This window comes from Rhagoletis pomonella, unplaced genomic scaffold, assembly GCF_013731165.1.
Source record: "Rhagoletis pomonella isolate Grant_MI unplaced genomic scaffold, Rhpom_1.0 Rhpom_scaffold_00004, whole genome shotgun sequence".
Lineage (NCBI taxonomy): Eukaryota > Metazoa > Arthropoda > Insecta > Diptera > Tephritidae > Rhagoletis > Rhagoletis pomonella.
Genome location: NW_023458558.1, coordinates 20,652,329 through 20,676,466, shown reverse-complemented (window position 1 = coordinate 20,676,466; position 24,138 = coordinate 20,652,329). Strand labels below are relative to the sequence as shown.

General features: G+C 35.1%; 3 protein-coding genes across 4 annotated transcripts; 1 reads left to right on the top strand and 2 right to left on the bottom strand.

The window, feature by feature from the left end:
• Positions 1 to 250: 250 nt before the first annotated feature.
• On the bottom strand, positions 251 to 16,431 carry LOC118737193 (methenyltetrahydrofolate synthase domain-containing protein). Its single transcript, XM_036467547.1, has 8 exons — positions 15,747 to 16,431; positions 4,210 to 4,383; positions 3,931 to 4,131; positions 3,641 to 3,816; positions 3,086 to 3,424; positions 2,956 to 3,024; positions 2,676 to 2,895; positions 251 to 1,256 (listed from the first exon to the last, which is right to left on the bottom strand). Exons 1-8 carry the CDS (start codon positions 15,838 to 15,840, stop codon positions 925 to 927), a joined length of 1,605 nt encoding a protein of 534 aa, XP_036323440.1. The 5' UTR covers positions 15,841 to 16,431; the 3' UTR covers positions 251 to 924.
• Positions 7,255 to 24,138, top strand: LOC118737195 (Golgi to ER traffic protein 4 homolog). Of its 2 annotated transcripts, none has more exons than XM_036467552.1 (3): positions 7,255 to 7,294; positions 22,248 to 22,597; positions 23,351 to 24,138. In XM_036467552.1, the coding sequence occupies exons 1-3, from the start codon at positions 7,264 to 7,266 to the stop codon at positions 24,017 to 24,019; spliced, it is 1,050 nt and encodes a 349-aa protein (XP_036323445.1). In that variant the 5' UTR covers positions 7,255 to 7,263; the 3' UTR covers positions 24,020 to 24,138. The 2 variants fall into 2 exon arrangements, with proteins under 2 accessions (XP_036323445.1, XP_036323444.1); XM_036467551.1 differs by lacking the exon at positions 7,255 to 7,294 and adding an exon at positions 21,984 to 22,122.
• Positions 19,359 to 20,945, bottom strand: LOC118737196 (BTB/POZ domain-containing protein KCTD9). Its single transcript, XM_036467553.1, has 2 exons — positions 20,233 to 20,945; positions 19,359 to 20,150 (listed from the first exon to the last, which is right to left on the bottom strand). Exons 1-2 carry the CDS (start codon positions 20,824 to 20,826, stop codon positions 19,704 to 19,706), a joined length of 1,041 nt encoding a protein of 346 aa, XP_036323446.1. The 5' UTR covers positions 20,827 to 20,945; the 3' UTR covers positions 19,359 to 19,703.

The following is a 24,138-nucleotide window of genomic DNA, read 5'->3' as shown; positions in this document are numbered from 1 at the left end:
ATTTCAATTCATTGTTTCACAAGTTTAATATTTCATTTAATGTTTCTGTTTTTTGTATAAAAAGAAAGTAATTGTGTATTCTTGGTTGTAGTATGTTAAATGGAAAACAAAAAATAAAGGATTCACCAAAATCGGAAAATATTTTAAATTAATTAAAATAAACGCACAAGTTTCTTTTAAATGTTTCATTTTGTTAGTTCAATATATGTTTGTTGTTTTTTTGTTTTGTTTTTTGCCAACATTTTTTGTGTTTTTTTTTGTAGATTTTTGTTGTAAAAAACGCATGCAGCGGTATACATATACTGCTAGTGCAGTTAAACTTCCGCTTTTCAAATTGGAACAGGACATTTGGAAATTGCGTTGAGAATGAATACCTGTTTTCATTCGCTTTTATTTTGGTTTTTGTTTTTGTAATATTTTCCCTTATTTCTTATTTTTTTCTTAAATTTGTTTTCTTTTGTATTTTACTAGTTTTTATCGTGATTTCATTATATAAATAAGTTAAAACGTGCGCGCAAGTTTATTATGATACGAGTATTTTTTATCTATGCAATGCAAAGAAATTTAACAAAAAAAATATATATATATAAAATACAATCAAAATGAAACCGGAAAATAATTTAAATTAAATAAAAACAAATGCATTGCTCAGGACCGAGCAAATATCTTTTCTTGTCTATGTGGGTTTTTCACGTTTAGTTTCAAATATGTAAAAACCGTTTTTGACACGGCACGGACCAATTTAGAAACGTGCGTAGTTGCATAATACGTTTAGAAAAGGAAAAGGCAAATATAGTATGTAGATGTAGGGGCAGGTGTTGATGGAGGAATAAATGAATGTTAAACAATTTTCTCTCGTTGAACGCACGATTCCAAATGTCCCAACCAAAAGTAGAGCCGTTTCAAAACAGCACGTAGTTCATACTATACAGTGGTGGTGTCGACGGACTCGATGCGAGCAGCGCCAGCATCACCACCTGCGGCTACATCCCCATTGGCAGCAGCACCGCTACCACCATCGGCTTTCTTCTCATCGAACTTGAGCAGCTCCACATTCACCGGTACGGTCTTTGTCTGTGGCGGTTGTACAGCGTCTCCTTCACCGCCGCTGGCATTTCCAGTACCACCACCACCACCACCGGTGGTCACCGTGAGCGAAAAGTCAGTCAGCGAGTTGAGCACTTTATTAATTTCGTCCTCAGTGCTTGGAGCGCCATTGCGATTACCGAAATGTAAATAGCATTTACCAAACTGACCTTAAATTACACGGATAAAATCATAAAAAAATTAGATGTCTGAAGTGAAACAGAAATCATTCCGCACGCTTACTACATAAAAAAGCCACAAATCAAAAATTATATAACACTTCAGGAGAGCAGGGGTGTATGCAGAAAATACTGTAATAATTCTACGAAATTTTAAGTTTTACCGCAGAATGTGTTTTGCATTGGTGTTTGTCTAGTTTTTCTTTGTAATTTTTGTTTTACATTTCAATTCTGCGATTAAGGAATATTTTTTGTTTATAACCCTTCGATTTTTGATAAAACACGAGTACAAATACGATAATTTTGCAGGAATAGCAATTGCTTAGCTCGAAATCTCTTACCGCTTGTTTGGGCCTCTTAATCGACTAGTTTAATGGCAGGTCCTGTATACCAGCGGAAGCTATAGCTTTATGCAAAGTGGTTGTAATAGATTAGTACTTTTGGCATTTTTTTTACTTCCATTAAGACTATCGGCGCAAAATATGTAAAAAAAATTGTACAACTATCATCGCACATTGTGGCAATCTTCTTCGGTGCATATCGACCAAATTAAATATGCGACGATAATCGGTACAACATAACAAGGCTGACATCCAAAACGTATCAATACAATGTTTGGACACTGTTGTACTGCGGTATTCAAACTGTGTGTATATGCAGAAGTGCGACACATTGCAATCATATAAATTGCATATTTTAAATATTCAATATAGCAATGAACAATTTTTCTGAATTTCCCATTTTTATAACACCAATGGTAACCAATAACAAACGAAGCATCAACTTTCTGATTGCTCTAGCGATGCATTTCGATAACTTTTCGGATGCGTTGGAAAAATATGCATTGTCAATATTTTGTAGTTCGGCGTTAGGGAACATTATGCTTTGTACGTATGCAAAGCAATTGACGTTTTGAAAGTCAGCCCAACACTATTGTGTTGGATTAATTATTGAAATGCGCCGAAAATCGGCCCATTGCGCCGACAATGGAATCTTAGCTTTGAAAATTGAAATTGAATTGACCATGCTCTGAGGAAAAATATCAAACACCGATATGTTCCATATGGCAAATGGCTGATCAAATAAATTTTTGTAAGTGTGACTCAAAAAGCAGCGTTTTATTTTTAAACACTACTCAATTCATGAAATTTAAATTTGGTTTGATCGAATCTTGTTTTGTAGAAAACATTATTTAAATAGGGCATAACGATATTTTCTAGTTTATGAAGAGTTTGTTATATTATTTAGGGGTCTATACTGTGATTTCATACGGACATTCATGGTAAAACGACGAAACTCGAAACTTTTTGATTGTAACTATTTTATTTTTAGTGTGCGATATTATCCTCAAATAAAAGGGACAAAATATTCGTAAGCATACTATTAAATATTTGAAACCTGACAACTTACCCTTCCATGAAATGTAGAGCGGGTTACATTCACGCTTGCGCAACTCCGACTTCAAATCCTTTACGCGTACATCGCGCGTAATATTTGAAAGTTTGATGCAAAAGTCGCGAGCAAGACGATTCTTACGTACGCGCTGCTGTTGTTGTTGTTGCTTGCGATCCCCGCCGGCACCTTTTCGCTCCTGGCTTTTGCCTTCGACGCCTGATTGATCTCCTTCAGACTAAACAATAAAATAATATTGATTAAGTTTGTCAAAAATTGCTTGCTAATAAATATTTACCTTTGTTGGTCGTCGTCTACGATTGCCGAAACGGCGGTTTCGGCGTGGATTACGTTTTTGTTGTTCTTGCTATTGTAAAATATAATACATAAATAAAGAAATTTCATATGAAATATAAACATAAACCTACGCCCTGTTGTTCAGTATCAGTTTGCGAGATTGCGCGACGTTGATTACGACGCCTAAAGCGACGAATCGGTCCACGACGACGGCTGCGAGCGTTTTGGTTTTGTTCAATGTCAGTATCCTCTTCCTTTAGAACGATTACTTTGCCAGCCTTCTCCTCGTTCTCCTTAAGCACCTGCAGTACAGGCACAATTTTCAGGCGGCGTTCCGACAGCAATTCCCAGAATATGCCAGTTGGGCGTGGCAACCGCTTGGCTACATGTATAACCTCTGTGGGTGTCACAATCAAATCAATAGGTGTATCGTACTTTTGGAAAAGCTCTTTTGGCAGGTTATCCACAACCTGAAAACAAAGAAGAATAAAATGCATTACATGCATGGAAAATATAACAACGTTGATAGAGTACTAATGCACAGAAACAAAACACATCGCTTATCAACTGTTTAACGAATAAAAATGTTGCGATGAACCTGAGGTCAGCAACGATTTGCTTAGCTCTATTTCGAGACATTCATGCGTGTGTACTTTGCTTTTAATATTCTCACACACACTACATACCTGTAGGTCATGTACCATCGTAGCTATTACTGTGTCCGGTGTAATTGAACCAATTTCGGTAAGTAATCCGATGTCCTGATCGGCGAAACCGTTACCACGTCCAATGCGGTAACCATCTCGTGATACCAACACCGAACCAATTACTACCATGTCCAACTTAACTTTGTTATCTAAAGCTAAAAAAAAAAAACAAAAAAAAAAACCAATTCATTAATATATGAGTTTTAATTATATGCATGTATGCATGCAGTCAATTTTATTGCACCTACTCATAGAACTCATAAACTTACTGATTTCGGTGCGATGTTGTTGAATATCCTGCACATTCAGTATTTCCTTCTTCTGTTCATCAGTAGCGTCAGCAGGCACATCAACTTTCAAATAGATGGCTGTCGAGTCACGTGTACCGGGTAAATACAGAGTTTTGCCGGCAAGCAAGGTTTGCAATTTTACCGAATGTAAAGCCCGATCGATGTTTACCTTGATATTTTCTAAACAAACAAATATAATGCAAATTAAAATCTTGGCGATAACGCACATCTAAAATCACTGATTTCTTATGTACTTACCCGCCTTCTTGAACTCATCGGTTTCGGAGAGGAGCTTGGCCGCCTTGTCGCTATCCACGAAGCCAGGTATGCGATTGAAAATGGCATTGAAACCAACGCCGCACTTGTTGTCTTGAATCTTCTTCCACGTTTGGACACGCAGTGAGCGCTTTGTGGGCTCAGCGGGTACTTGCGCTGAAATTTATAAAGGACATAAAGATAAATATTGAAAACATTAATTTGCTTTAGATTTGTTTTGATAATGCAAATGAATTAATCACATTTAAATGTAACCTAAGGTAATTTAACAGAAGTCAAATAAATGTGTAACTGCCGCTATGAACTTCTCAATCAATTCAAATTTTCCACATCTGTTGAACAATTATTTTTGAAATTTTATTAAACATTTTTATGATTTATTTTTTTTTGATTTTGATTTATTTGATAGCACTTTCAGCTTTGCTTGTGCAGCAGGAGCAACTTGAAATTGTTTGCAGCCTCGATTTGCGTTATTTCAAGTGCAAATAACACTTTCCAATTTTTATTTCCGTAAGCGATTCCGGCAAATTTGCAAAATGTACTTTTTGGGCGTAAGCACAGGAAAGTGGACTTTCGCTTTCGCGGTTTGCTGTTGTTGTTGTTGTCAAAAGCGCTACTGTAAAAAAAAGCTTGCATTGCCACGTCTAACCGCATTTTAAGGAGTTAAAAACGAAATTATTTTCGTACAGGTAGAACGCATTACGTCATAAACCAGCTTTGCACTAATATGACAAGGCATTGAAACACTAAGAAAATAATTAGTACACCAAGCACATCCCAGTGGGAAAAGGGGAATGCTTTACTTTTTTCTACCAAACAAAAGATTAACAACTACGGTTGGCCGAAAAGATGCATCGCAATGTAAGCGAGCGGAAAATGTTTAGTTTTAAAGCCACAAAACAAAAAGTTTTTGAACTAACTAAGAATACAAATCTGTAGACATTTGATAAAACAACTTCTCTCGGGTGAGGTCATTTTCTATACAAGGCACTAATTAACTGAGTTCTCATATGATGTTTTTATTTTTAATCGTTAATAGGAGTAGTTTAAGATGCTATCTTAATGAAAGTTAAATAAAAATTTTAAATTTTATTTGGAAGCTCCTTAAAATTAACCCTTATTTCTAACCTACAGAAAGCTAAGTTGGATGCATGTTCGACTACCAACTTGGTCACGGGTTCAAACTCTGTGGCCCTATCTCAGAATTTGATTGAAGAAGGCCCTGTTTCAGAATTCGTTCAGAATATTCAATATATTTTCAAATGAGATAGCACGGTTTTGAACCAAATTCTGAGATAGGGCGATTTTCAGCCAAATTCTGAAGTAGGGCGTTCACGAGCCATTTTCTAAGATAGGAGGTTTTCGAACCGGTTGCGGAGTTAGGTCTATCTTCCACTCAGCCTTCGATAGTTTTGTAAAACGACATGCGATACATCATTTTCATATGACAACGCTGTAGAGAAATTCTGGTATATTTTCGTGCATGGGCTATCGATTACTTTATGCATTCCCAAACATTATCTTTTTCCACTGGGATGTTTAAAACTGTGTATATATATATATGTACATATGTATGTATCTACATAGGCATATGCACATACAGTCAGTCAATAAAGTTTAGGTATACCAAATTTTTTTGCAATATGGGCAACTATTTTTTAAATACTTTATTTTTTGCTAATTTTGTATAAAAATATGGTTAAATCTACCACAGAAATCCCAAAAATCAGAATTCCCAACCTTGTACAAAATTAAAGAAAATCTGCAAACTTTCATTCAAATATTGCACTTTTCAGCCCATTCAATTTTAGTACAATATGTTCCTATATAATCGTAATTTTCTCCATAAACAGTTATTATTTTCTAATCTGAATGCCTGTGATTCGAATCGAGGAATGCCTTGATCTAAATAGAAATTAGGACTCGACATTTTAGTAAGTTTTTGGCTTTTTTATCTTAGTTCATTTAATGTTTATTATTTATTTTATGAAAGTAAAGCTCTTTTCATAAAAGAAACCAAATTATACCAAATTTCCAACTCTGTGCAAAAAACTATAAAAATTAATTTTGCAATGTTTCACCAAATTTTTAAACTTTTTAATTAGAATCTTTAGAAAAAAAATTGGTTTGCAGTTTTGTAACTCCTTAAAGTTGAGTGGAAAGTGCCGTCTCTTTCAAAAAAATGGTCGAACATACTTACTTTGTATGACAAAAATGCGTATCACCGCCAATAAGAAAAAATTGCCAAAAATTAACGGTAAGCCTTAGCGACTGAAATTGCACTATACTAAAAATTTGCAAAATTTGCTCTCATAAATATGGTCACCGTAACTATAGTAGATATTGTAGCTACTAAGAGCGCAGTTACACGATATGTATTTCCATATGTAAATGCTACTTTTCTGATGCGTTCTACTATATATGATACAAACGAGTACATGCAAAAAAGTAGCATTTACATGTGCGAATACATATCGTGTAAGAGCCCTGTAAATATGTATGCACAAATGTACATACATTGCATACGACCGCGCAATATGTCGTACTCCATATCAAACACTCTCCAAACTCCAAACGTTTCGATGATAATAGTTCCAAGAAAGTAAAACTAGTAAATAGTTTTAAAATGGGACCAAAGAATGGAGATCTCAATCAGTACATATGTATGTACGTATGTATTTGTTTTTGCAATCACAATTTGTATGCGCCAGCCCATTTCTACAAACGAATTGCTAATAAAAGCCAGCGAAAAGCAAATGGAAAAATGGCAAACAGCTAGCGATGTTGTTGGCATTCATCAGCGATGAGCAAATCATACGAATCATCAATAAGCCATATATGTACGTAGTGTTATACGAATTTTAGTCAACGGCTGACGAGTTGTGGTGTTGAGTAACCAATCAACTCCATACAGGCAATTCTTGAAAACTAAAATGTACAATGTCTTAAAATTCTTACAGTCAGTAAACCACTTTAAATTAAATGCTACAGTGAGATGTGATGAGTTGCTTCCAATATTATCATATGTATTTTTTAATGATGATGTACCAAAGTAGCGTTAAAAACGGTAAATAATAAAAATACTAGAAAATTACCAATAAATAGTAAATGTATGATCTGCATTCACGACAGTGGCCCCTTATATACAGAAAACTAACTGTGTGTATATAAGCAAAAATTGCATTGAATATAAATAATTATTTACCTACATACTATGTACATACACATGTACCTACATATGTACGGAGCGTGTTTTTTCTCTGAATTGACTCTTTGTCCATTGTGAAACACAGGGATCGAGGTGTGGCTGGCACAGACTTTATGAGGATGACAAATATCTATATGTATGTATGTATGTACATATGTATGGTTGTCCACAAAATAGCTAGTTCAACCAATTTTCAAAAGAATTTCAAACTTTTTGTTCAAAATTTTTAAAAAACTTTAGGTATGAAATTTAACCCATTAAATTTTAGTAGTGGAAGTTTCAAGCTGCTAAAAAATTGCGTTGATTTGTGGCATTTTTTTTTTTTTTTTGTTTAAGGTGCTACGTATTTTGCTGGAAACACCGTTAACAAAAGAAACTGTTAAAAATTAACGGTATTTTGTGGCCACTTGAAGCTTGCATTTCATTATACGAAAATCGATAGGGTTATAAAACTTTAAACAAACAAAAGAAAAATAGGGCAAACTGGTCAAAATATCGCACTCCTATATGTTGAAAAGAATATGTAAAACGAAATTTGCAATTTATTATGAATGCACATATGTACATATATGTATGTATGTACATTAGGGTGGTCCAACAAATGTCGGAATTTTAATGCTCTCACCACTAGGATTTTTCTATATCGCAAAAAATATGCTTCTACTTTTTTTATTTTGAAATAAAAAAAAACCTAAAAAAAATTTTTAATTTTGAGGGAATTTTTTTTTTAATGTGGTAAATTTAATACTTTGACTTATATGGTTGATGTTATAGAATCAATAATACTTATTTTTTTAAATTAACGAAATAAATTTAAGACGTAAGAAATTGTGAACATTTCAAGTTCTCTGAACATTTATTTAAGCTTTTAAAGCTTACGACATACAACTATACGACACTTACGACACTGTTTTGAATCCCTCAATTGTAAAAAATAAGTGTGCTATTTGGTTGAGCGCCACTGTATGTATTTATTAATTAACGCAAATTAAAATATTATTTATTTCAAGCTTTATTGAAAAGCAAAACCTTCTCTAAATTTGTAGTTTACATCTCTTAATTCTCAGAAAAATTAAAAAATCTAGAGTTTTACGCCACCTTCGAAAGCCGATGATTTCTGTTGGGCTTTGCCATTGGGGCAAAGGGAATCCAACCTGTGTGCTTCAGAGTGGTATTACGCATTTCCAATCATTCGGTTACGGCGATGACGATGTACACATATGTATGTATGTACATATGTATGCGTTACCTTTACTAAACAATTTGCGGGAATATTTGTGATTAGAACCATTTTAAGTGTAATATTCAAAATTACAAATTTTGTATGTACATTAGTTAAGAAGAGAGAGAGGTGTTTAGACGTGTTTGGCTCTGCTCGGAAAACTTTGTATTGCAAAAATGGCAAAGCGACCATAGCCAAGTGTTAAAAATCGCTAAATATGCGAGATAGAGACTCAATAAGCGAATTTATGTTTTATTAATTACAAATAAAGTGAACAAAATTCCAAAACTAACTATTTTATATTGAAAATAAGTTTTTCACATTTATACAAAATATAAACATAGATCATATACACAGATAAATAAACGGAAAAAATGGGTGTGTGTGCAAAATGCAATTCCACAATAAGAGGGGAAAGTGGTATAGCATGTGAAGGAGTGTGTGGTAAAGTGTACCATGAGAGCCTACAATGTTCAGGAGTTGATAAATATAGCGCAAAAATTATTGGTGAGAAAAACAACCTGATACGATTTATGTGTGACGAATGTATAACATACATACAAAACGTCGACCTGGTGCTACAAGATATGCAGATGAGTGTAAAAAAAAATAACTCTATATTAAACGAATACAAGAGCGAATTCGAAGAAACTATGAAAAAAAGTCAAAATGAGATAAAGTCACTATTGGAAGCAGTTGAAACGCGGTATACACAACGTGTTGCAATGATGGAAAAATCTCAGAAATTATTTGAAAAAAAAATTGGAGAAGTAAAAAACTTATATGAAATGGTTGAAGAAGTAAAAAACAAAACTGAAACAATCGGCAAAGACAACGAAAAGGTGCATAGTGAAATCAAAAAGCTGAACAACAACACTAATGAACTACAAATGTCATATGCAGAAACTATTAAAAACAATATAAAGAAAAAGGCATTGCCAGAGTTAAAAAACGATGTTGCAATAATTGTGAAACCCAAAGTAAAGCAAGCGGTTGAAAAAACGAAAATAGATCTGAACAGCAAAGTTGATCCCAAAAATTTGAATATTTCGAAAATTGTATCAAAAAATAATGGTGTAATGGTGATTCATAGTCAAAATAATGATGAACGCGAAAAAATCAAAGATGCCATTGAAAAAAACATTGGCAAAGAATATGAAATAAAAGTGCCAAACTCAATTCGTCCAAGCTTCTTAATTGCAGGAATGAATTTTAAATACGAAAATAGCGATTTAATAGAATCAATAAGGAAGCAAAATAATAACCTGATCCAAGGCTCATTAAAAGTATTGAAGCAGTTTGAAAGAAATCGAGGCAACATAAAGGTGTATAATGCAATCATCGAAATAGATAAAGAGGATTTTACAAAAATTCTTGCCGCAGAGCGAATAAATGTCGGGTGGGATAGATGTAAAGTCTTCGATGCTATTAATGTACTAATGTGCTACAAATGCAAAGGATTTAATCATAAATCAGCCGACTGTAAAAACGAAGAAGCTTGCCACAAATGCCACGGAAAACACAACGATAAAACATGTGAAAAAAAATCCAATTAACAAGTGTCTAAATTGCATAAAAGCGAACACAAAATTAAACCTAGCTTTAGACATAAATCATGATACATTTGACAGGCACTGTCAATGCTACAATAATAAACTAGAGATAAAAAAACAAAAATTAGGTTATTAGCAACTAAATGAAGATGCAGAAAACACACAAAAAATATATAATGAAAAATTCAAGAAACACAAAAATAAACTAAAATGTATATATCTTAATACAAATAGTATCACAGCTAACAAAAATGAAGTTGAAATAATGATCGAGGAAGAAAATCCAGATATTGTACTTTGTGCAGAAACACATACTACGGAGGATGTATATGACTCGGAACTGGAGATTGCTGGGTTCAATCATATTAGATGCGACTCGCATAGTCGTCACACCGGTGGTGTCTTAACCTATATTCATAAGCAAATTGATTTCAAAGTTATATTCAATAGGAGCATAGGTAATAATATATGGTGTATTGTGTTGGAAACAATACGATGTATAACTAAGTGGCGGATTTGTGCGTTATATCACTCACCAAACACCAGTGATGCCGAATTTATAAGACATATTAATGAGGTGATGGAAGATTGCTTTTCTGAAAGCGGCAACAATATCGTTATTGGCGACTTTAATATAAATGTCAATACACACACAACATACTCGAGCCAGCTAATTAGGACGTTCGAATCACTAGCAATGTATCAATTAATTAATTTTAATACAAGAATAACAGAAACAACGCAAACGAGAATAGATCTACTCTTTAGTAACAAAACTGAAGTTGAAGTATCGAATTTGGCTTCGCATAAAATATCAGATCATGAAACTATTTCATTCAAACTACCAATTCAAAAGAAGTACCAAATGAGAATTTATGAAAACCGCGTGTGTTGGAATAACTATACAAAAGACCACTTAGTAAATCTCCTTAGAACTTACAATTTAGCTGAACTAAACAACTGCGAAGTTAGCCTAAAGGTCCAAGGAATAAACAGTATCCTCAATGACGTAATGGCCACTTTAACATATAAAAAACGAGTTCAAGTTAAATTGATTAATAAATGGTACGACCATGAACTAACAGAATTGAATAAGCTGAAATATGAACAATTTAAAATAGCAGAGAGAACCAATAATTGGGATAACTATATTATAATAAAACGATATTACAAAAAAGCAGTTAAAATAAAAAAGAAAACATTTATGGAAAACGAAATCTCAAGAAATACTAATAACCAAAAGTTAATGTGGAAATGTCTAAAAGACGCCATAAATCTGAGTAGTAAGGTAGCACAAATTCAAAAAATTTCTGTAAATGGTGCTCTTATTGAAGATGATTATGAAATAGCAACTGAATTAAACCGTTACTTTAGTGAGAGCATAAGCAGAATCCGAGATAGCATTGAAATCTTCGAAGCAGGTGGAAATCAAATGGAGATAAACAGAAGCTTGTTTAAACTGAAAGAAATAGATGTTGAAGAACTTATGAGAGTTACAACGAAATTAAAAAACAAATACGGAGGAAAAAAATTAGTAACGGAAGGTGTATTAAAAGACAGCATGGAGTACTTAGGCTATACCTACACATGTGTAATTAATGAAAGTTTCCAATTTGGTGTATTTCCAGATTGCTGGAAGACATCAGTAATTGTACCTGTTGAAAAAGTAAAGGGAACAATTAAGCCAGAGGAGATACGACCCATAAATACCTTACCTAGCGATGAGAAAATAATAGAAACTGTAGTTAAGAACCAATTGCTGGATTACTTAAATAAATACGAAATTATTATAAATGAGCAGTCAGGGTTTAGATCAAAACACTCGTGTGAAACTGCACTTAACCTGGTAGTTGCAGAATGGAAAGAAAGTAGAACGAAGAAACAATTTACAATTTCAGTTTTCCTCGACCTAAAAAGAGCGTTCGAAACAGTAGACAGAGATATTCTTATAAAAAAACTGTATAATATTGGCATTAGAAATATAGCGCTTAACTGGTTCAAAAGTTACCTTAGTGGAAGAAAACAGAAAACTGTAATAAGAAGTAAGACTTCCCATGAAGTGGACATTGAAATAGGATTGCCACAGGGATCGGTGCTTGCAGCAATTCTTTTTATAATTTACATAAATGATATTAAAAACTGTATCAAATACTGCAAAATAAGATTATTCGCTGATGATGCACTTTTGACTATAAGCTGTAACACGATTGATGAGGCAGCCTCAAAAATACAGTCGGACCTACAGGCAATATATAAGTGGTTGTGCCAAAATATGCTTAAAATAAACATAGAAAAGACAAAATGGATGATAATGGGGTCTAGAGTGACTCAAGATGATAATGTGTCGCTAAAAATAGCAAATACCCCTATAGAAAGAGTAAACCGAATAAAATATCTGGGAATAATTATAGATGACAAATTAAAATTGGATGAACATCTAAAATACATTGAAGGGAAAATTTCCAAAAAAATAGGGTTCATGTTTCGATCATGCAAGCATATTAGTAAGCAATACAAAATACTGGTCTATAGATCCATTATCGAGCCGCATTTCATTTACTGCCCTACAATTCTATTCGCATTAGCTGATTCGCAAATATCCAGGCTACAAATTAAGCAAAACAAAATTATGCGTTTCATATTAAGAAAACGGTATGATACCCCAATTAAAGATTTACTTGACAGCTTAAACTGGCTTAGTGTAAAACAGAACATGACTTACTACACATTGAAGTTTATACACAACATAAAGTTGGGAAACCTGCCGAATTACCTAAGTGAACGTGTCAGACTAAATAGAGAGGTCCATAGCTATCAAACAAGACACAATAACAACTTTTACTTGCCGGTAGTGAGATCCGAATTCGATAAAAAAAGTATATACTACGATGGAATTAGAGAATATAATGATCTGCCAATTGATATTAAAAACTGCAATAATACCAAAAAATTTAAAAAAATTATTATACAGCTACTGTAAAGCGCTACCTATCAAGTAGTTAAAAATTTTTAGTAAATAATTTTATAGATTATTAGATAATTGAAGTCGAAGAAATTTAAAGAATCGAAACAAATATGTAAACATTAAAAATACTTTGTACCTTATTAAATTATCTAGATCTTCAAGATCGTAATAAATAAATAAATAAAATAAATAAATAAAATTAGTGCGCGGCCTATTTTCAAAATCGGATGAAAGAAAAACGTGTCCCAAGAGCCCTAGAGGTGCACACGTTAATTCATTCAATTTTACATAAAATAGGAAATAAGAGTTACAAAGCAAAAGCATCGGCTAAGTTCAAAGCAAGATCTGTTGTTGATGTGATCAGCATACATATTTCCAACGTTTCTTCAGAGAATGAAACTGGAGTGACAGCTATAAATTAGATAATAAACAATAAACGAGCGGATTGGAATCTAGGCCTTTCCAACCGTTAACCGTCACGAAAGCGCGACTGGGTGGATCGGAAACTCGGCCTTTCTGACCACCCAGGAGATATCAATAAATGGAGTAACCCAAAAAGAATAGCGCGGATTGGAAACTCGGCCTTTCCAACCGTCTACATAACTTCCAGGAAATTGCATGCGTGTATAATGACATAAAATAATTGCAGTGATAAAGAAATAATGTTATTTAAAAATTTCTGTAGAGCATTTTGTATTTTGTATTTAATATTTAATATTTATATTATATTTTAAATCTAAAATCTAATTATAAGAATGTTAAATCTTTGTTGCAATATAAGTCTAACAGACTGTAAAAAATAAATAAATAAATAAATAAATAAATAAATAAATTTGGGTCGTACCGGTTATACCGGTTACGTAGAACCAACTTTCGTGGAAACGAAGCATATATGTATGTAATCAATCTACCTACTACCTACTTAGCTATAAAGTACTCTAACAAAATCAGTCCAACGGTATTTGGGTCTACATTTATATCTGGCCAATAACTGTCAATCCTCCAGCATTCCTCATAAACTATGGGCTGGTTACTCCAACTCAACTTAGTTTAGCCAACTTTTTAGACTTCGTCAAGAATAAGCTGTGTAAAAAGTAGGCTAAAAGCTCAGTTAGTCTAGAGTCGAGACTTAACTTAATTTAACTTACCGTAAGAAATCATCAATGATTACTCAACACGTCAACTTAAGCCAAGAGCGGAAATATTTTGTTTTTGTATTTTCTCTTTCAGCTGTTTAATAGTTTGCCGCCTAAAATGCCAAATGTTTGCTTTTATTTATTTTTAAGAAATACAAAAACGAGAGTCTGACATTCCCGTTTCTCTCACCGCTCTCAATTTCCGTAAGGCCGTAATCAAAAGGTCAAATTAGAAGCATTTTGTCGATTACCGGAGCCCTCAGTGTTGTTTACTACAGTGTTGCCACTCATCATTGCCTTTTCATAACCTTACCTTTTCAACTACAATTTTTCGTGCTATAATAGATTTTAGCTAAATATAAACTAGTTAGTTTTCAACAAAAACCTTATTCGATAGTAAACTTCAAATATTTTAAACGTATTTTGAATAGGAACTTATAACTTTTTTACCATCTGCAAAACTGACGACGGGGCAACCATCTATAGAAGGAAGAAATCCGCTGACACGGAAAAATCTAAATTCCGCAGATTTCTGCGCTACGGCCTACAACTACATAAAAGTTCTGCGGTGTTGAGTTTTCATTTACATGGCGCTCTTGTAAGACAGATCGTGTTAGCTGACGCGGGTTTAAGTACCGGTAGGTTTACGTTCTCGACTAATTTCACCTTAAGAACCTAAAATCTATAGGTTCTTAGGTTTCTTACGGTAAGTTAAGTTTTAATTAACCGCCAACACAGTTTCTCATATAACAGGTTGGCCAAAATATTACGTTAAGTTACGGAAATTAAGTCTAGACTAACTGAGCTTTAGCTTTTGACTTAAGTCCAAAAAATGTTTAAACTAAGTTAAGTTGAGTTGGAGAAACCAGCCCTATGTTTACGTCACCCAGCGGGGTAACTAATTAATACATATATGTTTATGTACATGCATGCATGTAGTAAATGTGGTAATTTTACTGCAAGAGGGTCATAATCAAAAAATAATAAATTAAATATGAATTAATGACAGACACCCACCCCTTCTCCTATGTTGTGTACAATAATAGCTGTATCGATTAACAAGGCTCTTCATTTTTAACATGGGGGCAAATGTAGACCGCAAATTTTAAAGCAGTTTTTGTCGAGTATTTGAATTTTTGGACTATGAGACGCTTGCAGAAAACTTACGATATAGCTTATTATTCCTCCCCCATTTTATACCAAAAAATATCAATATTCCCTCATCGTACGCCATTCAAATATCTACATATACATACATATTTACACTAATCGGTTCACTGCTGAAACCAAAAAACACTAGGAAATTTTTAAAATTCGTAGGAAAAAGTCCCACAACAGCTGAAAGCAATTGTACTTAACTAAAAATCTTAAATTATGACACTCTTCCTCCAAACAGTCGTACACATATACTAGATTTTTTCAGCTATGTACTTACTTGTAGATGAGACTTCCTGAGTAGCGCTCGAACCATTTTCTGCAGCAGTGGCTGCATCTGTGACGACGGCAGCGGTATTGTTTTGATTTTCCATTTTTCAACGAGCTCGCGACGTTTACAGCGTTTTATTTGCGTCACTAGTGCACAATCCGGCGCGAAAGTCACTCAATAATTTTATTTTTCTATAATTTGACAATTTTCTGCTGGGCTGCTAGCAAACCGAAAAACCACGTTTTTTCGCCTCTTTCCTATTGTACGTAGCGGCATTCGTCCCGTCCGATATTTTTCGTTGTTGTGCTCTTCCCACCAGTGGTACTAAGCGCACTGTACTCGTACTTGTACGAGAATGTCTAATATCTTTATCTCTTTTACGCTGCTACACTCCAGGAAAGCTAGTGGCCTTCTTTAGACTTTTCTTACCAACTTTTTTTTTCAATTCAACCGAAAACGGAGTGGCAAAATGCAATCTTCTTCGGCTTCTGAAACTTTTCGCCAATAAAATTATGAACGCGAAAATTGTTAGCACTAAATCTCGTCGTGCGGCTTTTTTACTGCTTTTAGTTTCTTCTTTTCAACGAGAGAAAATTTGTTTTTTGGGGGGGGGTTGACAGAAATATCACGTCAGCTGCAGAAATAGAATTTCTTGTCTGTGCGATGCAGAGCTGGAACGAACTGTGACGATTTTCACCTATTTTCACTTGATCTACCAAACGCTGACAGGGCTGCCAACCACTCTTAGCTATGGAGTGCCATATTGAGAATAAAAAAGTGTGCCGTATATAAATATTTTTTGGCGTAATTGAAAAGATAAACCAGTTGTATAAATATAAATTATAGAAATTAGAAATTTTTAGTTCAGAAAACGAAGTACACTTACCGGATTTCCCCAAAAATGTAATAAAATGTTAGTATTTTTCAAAAGTGTCATTTTGGCACTTAATGCCAAATTGAAAAATTAAGTGCCATTTGGAGTAAGAGGGCCAAAAATGGCACGGTTTGAGCGAAGCTGGCAGCCCTGAAAGCTGACATCATGAAATTTCACCGTGAGTGTGGTAAGTTCAGTGAGTATGAGTGTGATAACACTATAACTGTTGAAATGAAATGGCCGATATAACGCACCACGAAAATGTGGCCAAGTTTTTAAATGTCGTCCTAAAGCCCTATATGCAGCTCTCAAGAAAACGGCCAAGAAAAAATCTCCATTATTTCGCGTATGTGTCCAAGGAATTTTGACATTTTTGATACCTCACAGCCTGTTGCCTCACTCTTTCCTCAAGAAATAATGGAACGGGCATATGGTAGAACCGTTCTCTCAATTTGTCGGCCATGATTTTTTTTTGAAGTTTGCCAACATTTTAAAATCATATAAAAGTGAAAATAAAAAATTGAAATTCTTCGAAATTGTTGTTGCTTGAGATCAAAAATGAAAATGTGTGTGTGAGTTTGTGAGAAAATTTAAAAATTAAATTGTTTGGAAACGTCAAGAATTTTAAAAGTGACTCTCAGCGGTTATACCTTACTATGGCTGCGTTTCTTTATACATTCCGGATAATCCAATTTCACTGCCGGAATAAACAGAATGCGTTTGAAATATACGTCAACATATCATCAGGAACGTTCTAAAGAATAAATAAACAAAAAAGTTTATTCCAAACGTTCAGAATGAATAAAGAAATGCAGCCTATATTTTTATCATGTATTTCTGTTGCAAACCTAGGTTGCCTTGTGCTCTTTTTTCACAAAAAAACTTTAGAAAACCGTAGTAGAAAGAGTAGTAAATTTCTTAAGAACTGCGTACTGCCTTAAGGAAATTTGACTCAAGAAAATTTCTTAGCCATTTCTTGTACGTCATTTTATATGGAGTTTTTGCTTTTATTGACTGCCCGTCTCCACAGGATAAAGTTTATATCTTGATACATATGTCAGAATATAATTTGCCAATGGAGACCGCTCATTGTTCTTCGAGAGCAATATATATCAGAGCTTATATCTTGCCATCTATTGCCGGCAATTTGGTAGTTTGACAGCTACATTTTCATTTGCACGAAAACTTCGTGGCTGCAACATCATTATTATTTTAATATAAAAGCAAAAATTTAAATTATTTGTAATTATGTATTTGGTTGTATAATAGCCTATTTTTTAAGTTTTTAAGCGATTAAATCCGGCAAAAATACGTTTTCAAAGCTATCATACAAATGCTTATATCAAGATATAAAAAAGCCCACACAAATATTGCCACTGATATAACTTATATCTAGAGACCAAAATGACAGCTGGGCGGCAATAAATTTTATCTTGTGGAGATGGCCAGTGAGAGCTGCATACAGGCCTTAAAGCTGAAATTAGTCAAGAACGTAGAACGTATACTTAGGGCCAGTTTTTCAGTGCCGGTTTAAACTTAGATTAACAACTTCCCTGTCCAATGAGTCATATGTGACTCACGATAGCGTGTTGAAATAAGGAGTCACATGTGACTCATTTTTGTGTACAATTTCGGCCAAATTTTTGGTGTAAACGGTACACGATATTTTTTTAAATGATACGTGGACGTACGGCAAAAAACCTAACGTAAAAATATATGAAAGAAAATTTCGAGATTTTTTTCCTGAAAGTTCTCTTTTAGTAAAAAGAAAAAGCGCACTATAAATATAGGGTAGGTTAGGTTGCGCATTTTCATTTGACCACTCATTATTTCGTATTTATCCATCGAGTTTCTTCATCAGTAACCTGATTTTTTTTTGTAACGGAACAGGCAACAGGAAACATGCAAAAATTTGGCACATAACTGTTTTTTTTTTTTTATTTTTCTTCTGTTAAAGTTTGATTTTTTAATTTTTTCATTAAAAAATAAAAAAAGCTGGAATGATTAATTTGTCACAAACTATAAGCCCTATCGGAAAGTGATGTATATACGATTTATGGAGAATTTCATTGGCTTTCATTTTCCGTATTTTATGCTACGATTTTTAAATTGGTTCGTAAGATATACGTTATTCAAAGGAACCAATTTTTGCTTTAAGCTGAATAACGGTAAATTGCAAATATGTATTTCGAAAACGTGTCCATAGAAAAAAAATTAACCCGAATTTCGGATTCACCGAGCAGTTCTATATAAAAATTGGATAGTGGTGTCTGGAGACCAAATATCAAATTAAAATTTGTGATCCAGTGTAATTGAATGATTTTTCTCAATTCTACCGCATATTAAAAAAATTAAGTTTGCACACTGCCAAAGACCGTAAATTGTAGGTTCATTTTCTGTGGATAGCCTATAGTGCAAATACTTTTCCAGTAGAACTCCACACCAGTTTTTTAATAAAAGGCTGGTCACCTGAAAAGCTTGTCGAGTTCTTGCAAACCACTTGTAAAAGAAAAAAAGTCCTGGGGCAAACTTATACCGATGCATTTAAGAGAATACTTAGGTTTGATGCACACAAGGGTTTTTTTATACTGCTGCACCGCTGCGCTTCCACGAGTGCTTGCTACAATACAATAGATCAAATTTTGGCAAGTGTGCATAGCACAATTTGTTCTCGTACAAAATAAACGCTTTTGGGTATCGAATCTAAAAATTTTAAGTAAAATCGTTTTAGAAATTTTTCTCCAGAATAACAATAATACCTTACGGGGATTTTATTATCTGCGGATTAATTTAGCATGATTATAATGTATACACATGACATTCCTGTTAAAAATTAACTCTCTAGTGATGTTGTATGCAAGTCCCTCAGTCATTGTTATTTTTCGTAGTATGAAATTTCTTAATTTCTAATATTAATTTTTATGTAAATAGTTTCTACAGACTATCACTATAATGTTTTCTGCTTGGCTCTGCAGTGTTGAAAATATTATTTCAATTAAATCCCGAAAATTAAGCGCAAGCAAGAAATAGATAGTGTATCAAATCACAGGAAAATTAAGGTGTGGGATGGTAACATTTAATGTAGCCACACCTCATCGTATGGCTTGAGCCATGTGTAATGGTGTCACCATAAGGGTGAGTTCAGCGTCTTTCAAATTGGCACCACGCAAATTTGCTTCCTGTAAATCACTGCCAGATAAATTACAACGTTCCAAATCGGCTCCTGCAAGTACAGCGGAACGCAAATTGCAATTCTTCATGTTTGCATCCTTTAAATTGGCAACACGTAGATTTATTCCTGCCATGTTGCTACTTTCTAAGCAAGCACCTTTAAGATTGACACCTTCAAGATTAGTACGGACCCCAGTCGGATCCTCAAAGTTACATCCGCGTAAGTTGGCGCCCTCCATATTAGCGCACAATCCCTTTACTGAAACGAGTTGCGAACACTCCAAATTCGCATAGGCCAAGTCGGTGCGTTCGAGACAGCAATACGTCAGATTAGCATGTGATAAATTACACCGTTGCATACATGCATACTAATAGCAGATAGTTAAATAAAAGTACAAAAACTTTCAAGATTCTGTTAGGCAAATTACATATTTTAATAGCGAAACCTACCTTAAAATTAATATTACGGAAATCAAGCTTTCGTAAATCAGCACCTGCCAGGTTAACGCCCTGAAATCGCAACTCACTAGCATGGGGTGTTTGAATCAATGCTTTAATAACATCCCGTCGTGTGAGTGGCATATCGTCTATGGGTCGATTGATTTGTGCAAGTTGGGGTTCAAGTTGACTTATAAGCGAATAAATTCCAAAAAACCTCGCTTCTTCCAATACACCTTCAAGGCTAACATGAGCGTCCACAATCAGTTGCCCATGCCGCAAGTAATTTAGAATTGGCTCAAAATAGTGCGCACTGCGATCTATGAGATAAGCACCTTGTTCGTCTTGTTCACTAGGCAACATTCCATCCTGCGAAAACATGCGCGCCAACATACTATCGGGCTCTTTACTAACCAACGTACATAAGGTGGTCACATAAATTTTTCCACCAACATTCAGCTTCACCCACTTCGATGACGGAAATTTGTTACAACTTTCCCTAACTACTTCAGTCGCAGACTCCATTCCGATAGTTGATTGGTTCGTGGTTATTGGAGACAGTGTACTAGCTCCAGTTTTATTTTTACTGGCTACTGATTGCTCCATCTCCCGAAAATTGCGTATATTTTTATAATATATTTACTAAAGATAGAAGATAAACAAATGATCAGACTGAATTAAGAAAAATTAATTTTTTTTAATTTGACATTTCTCTTTCACTGTTAACAGTGTTTGGACTTCCCCGTTGTAAGGTCTATTCATGCATGAAACAATGTTACACATGAACCAACAACTACAGATCGCCTTAGTCGACGTTCAGACACGAAAATTTTTGTTGCGGAAACTCGAAGCTTGGAGGGAGAGAGCGACGAGGAAAGGGGACGGGTACCGAGTCGCCCGTACTCGGGAAATACGCTTTGTGCTCTCGTTCGTCTGAGTAATTCAAGTTGGCGATTCACAGCTGACAACAACAATTGCGTACAAAAGTGATTCTGTGTGTGAATGCAAAGGGCAACACCAAAAGAGAAATCGCCGATAATAAGAAACTCGAGTTTCCGTGTTTGAACGCAGACTAATCAGCCATCGTTGTATTTGTAATCGATTTTCAGAAAAAAGTATATCGCCATATCGATTTCATATGCAATGAATTAAATCGATTCATGATATCGATACTTTCTTAAATATCGAACATTCCTAGCTTCAATTACAAACGGGTACGTAAGTTCTGCTCATCACTATGCGCTCTCCCATTGAAACATATGCATTTGAAATCGACGCTTTGCTCGATGCTCTTTGCCCGCCGCTCCACTATTGTTGGCTCGGCTGTAGAAGTGTGCTTGTACCTTTGTGTTCCCTTGTTGTTGACAGTGTGTTAGTATCTTTATGTTATGTCTTTTATCGATAAATTTTATAATTCCATCCCCAACCACACGAAACTAAAAAGTCAAAACCTTCTAGAAAAGAAAATTAATTGTGGTTCTGGAGTTTGATTTTAAATGTTGATAGGAAATAACGCGCACAATTTCACGATACATTTTCACGCCATATATACGGCAAAATTGAAGTGAGCTTTTATTTGACCTCGGCCAGGACCTAATTCTGCAACTGCGTTTTTGGCCTAATGCTTTCACCACTCCGCTATTGCGACTCTTTGAGCGACGCGGGCAAAAGGCAAGGCGAATTTATACAAGGAGGTGTTACTGGCGAATTTAAATTTTCACAACGGTACTTCTTAATGTAAAAATAGTGTGTTTGTTGTAATATGAATTCGCCTTGTTTACAACAAACACATGATTTTGGCATTAATAAGTACGCGGCGAAAATCTAAATTCGCCAGTAACACACCCTTGGTTCATTGGTTCATGCGCTGCACCGGGTGTCCGAGCACTAAATGTGGTCGTGGTATGTGGAATGTCACAGAAACGTCAAAAGAAAAAAATAGCAAATTTTCGCAGCGATCCATTTAAAAAATATATTTTTAAGTAATTTGTATACTACCAAAGCGATTATGACGGCAACTGTTTTAGATCGAGGTGGTCAGCGGGGTGTTAGCCGTGTGCTGACAAAGTTGGAAAATTCAATAGAGTCGGGAAACTACTATGAAGCACATCAAATGTATCGTACATTGTACTTTAGATACACTGGGCAACAGAAATATACAGACTGTCTGGAGCTGTTGTGGAGCGGCGCAATGAAGCTCGTCTCTAAACAACAAGAGACCAGTGCCGCGGATTTAGCCCTTCTTCTTATCGATACATTAGAAAAGCGTGGTAGTGCTGGAACTGAAGCTAGTAATGATGGTGACCTGTGGATTGATCGTTTGGCTACTATTATTGGACATCTCAGCGCTACAACTGTTGAACGCGAAACTTTGGTCGTAAGTCTATATTTTGTTTCCTTCCACTTTCCCATTTATTGGGTTGGCTTTCCTTTATGGCCGTTCGTTAAAGGGGCGGTGGGCGAAAGGTAAGTGGGCGTGGCACCTCTAACCCACCTTTTTGGAGAGGGAATGAACCGTCATTAACAAAAATGCAACCCCCGACCACCTAGGTCCCGTATGGTTCCCTAGGGACCCCTTAAAAAATTGCCAAAAATCACAATTTTCATTTAGCGTTTATTCGCTTGAAAAATGTTAAATATTCATTTGCACAATACATTTTTATATACAAGACATTTTTATATACAAGACATTTTTATAAAACACCCAGTAACCAAAATAGACATCACGGGGGCGGCAGCCCCAGGTTTACCACACAGAAAGGGAATTCTAGTTACCTCATCCTTTCCCCAAGGTTACATCACTGGGGCGGTAGCCCCAGTTAGGTCACACAGAAAGGAGAATTCTACGTAGTAAGGGTTATAAATTATTATTATAACTTATAATCCATAAGCGCGACTGCAGGCCGCCTACGCAGAAAGGAATTCTACGCAAAAATACTGCGGACGCAAGTAAAAATTGCGATTTTTGGCCATTTTTCTAAGGGGTCCGTAGGGAACCATAGGGGGGCTAGGTGGTCGGGGGTTGCATTTTTGTCAATGGCGGTTCATCTCCTCTCGCCCACCGCACCTTTAACGAACGGCCATAATGGAAAGTTTCCCCCATTTATTTCTTATATTGACAAATTCTTAGAATCGTGCAATAAAATGGAGTAGCGATATGTCCGGAAACACTTTGGGACATCCTAGCATGCATAAAGCTATTGCTCAAGTATTTTGGGCGGAAGGAAATTATGAGCAGGCACGTCATCACTTTTTACTAAGTCGCGATGGAAATTTGTGCGGACGCATTCTGATAAAGATTCATAAAAACAAAGGCTATGACAGCGAATTGGACTTGTTTATAGTGCAAGCCGTACTACAACAGTTATGTTTAAAAGATCGCAGAACATCCGAAGAAACGTTTATTTCCTTTACCACAAATCATTCGGATATCAGGCGTAAAGAAGCTCCTTTTAAACAACCACTACTCAATTTCGTATACTTTTTGTTTCGCTGCATCGATACCGGGCGACAGGACGCTTTTCGTGCTTTATGTGACCTGTATAAACCGTCTTTGAATAGGGACCCTTCCTTTGAGAAGTATTTGATAAAAATAGGAGTACATTTCTTCGGTGTTGCACCGCCGTCTACTATGGGCGGTGGCGGTTTAATGGGTGGAATGTTTGGTGATTTGTTTACACGATTGTTCCAGGGGTTTGATGATGACGACGACGAAAGCGAAAATGGCCCACAGCCAGCTCCCTTCGGGGATGTACCTAGACGCACTGGAGGGACAGCAAATGCTGCAGATTTAGACTAACATCCAATGACTTACTCGGTAATGGATATTTGCACAAAAATATATGCGGTGTATTCTGATTTTGTGCAAAAAATAAGATTTAATAAATTAAACCATTAACTTCTGCATGTTAAGTTCAA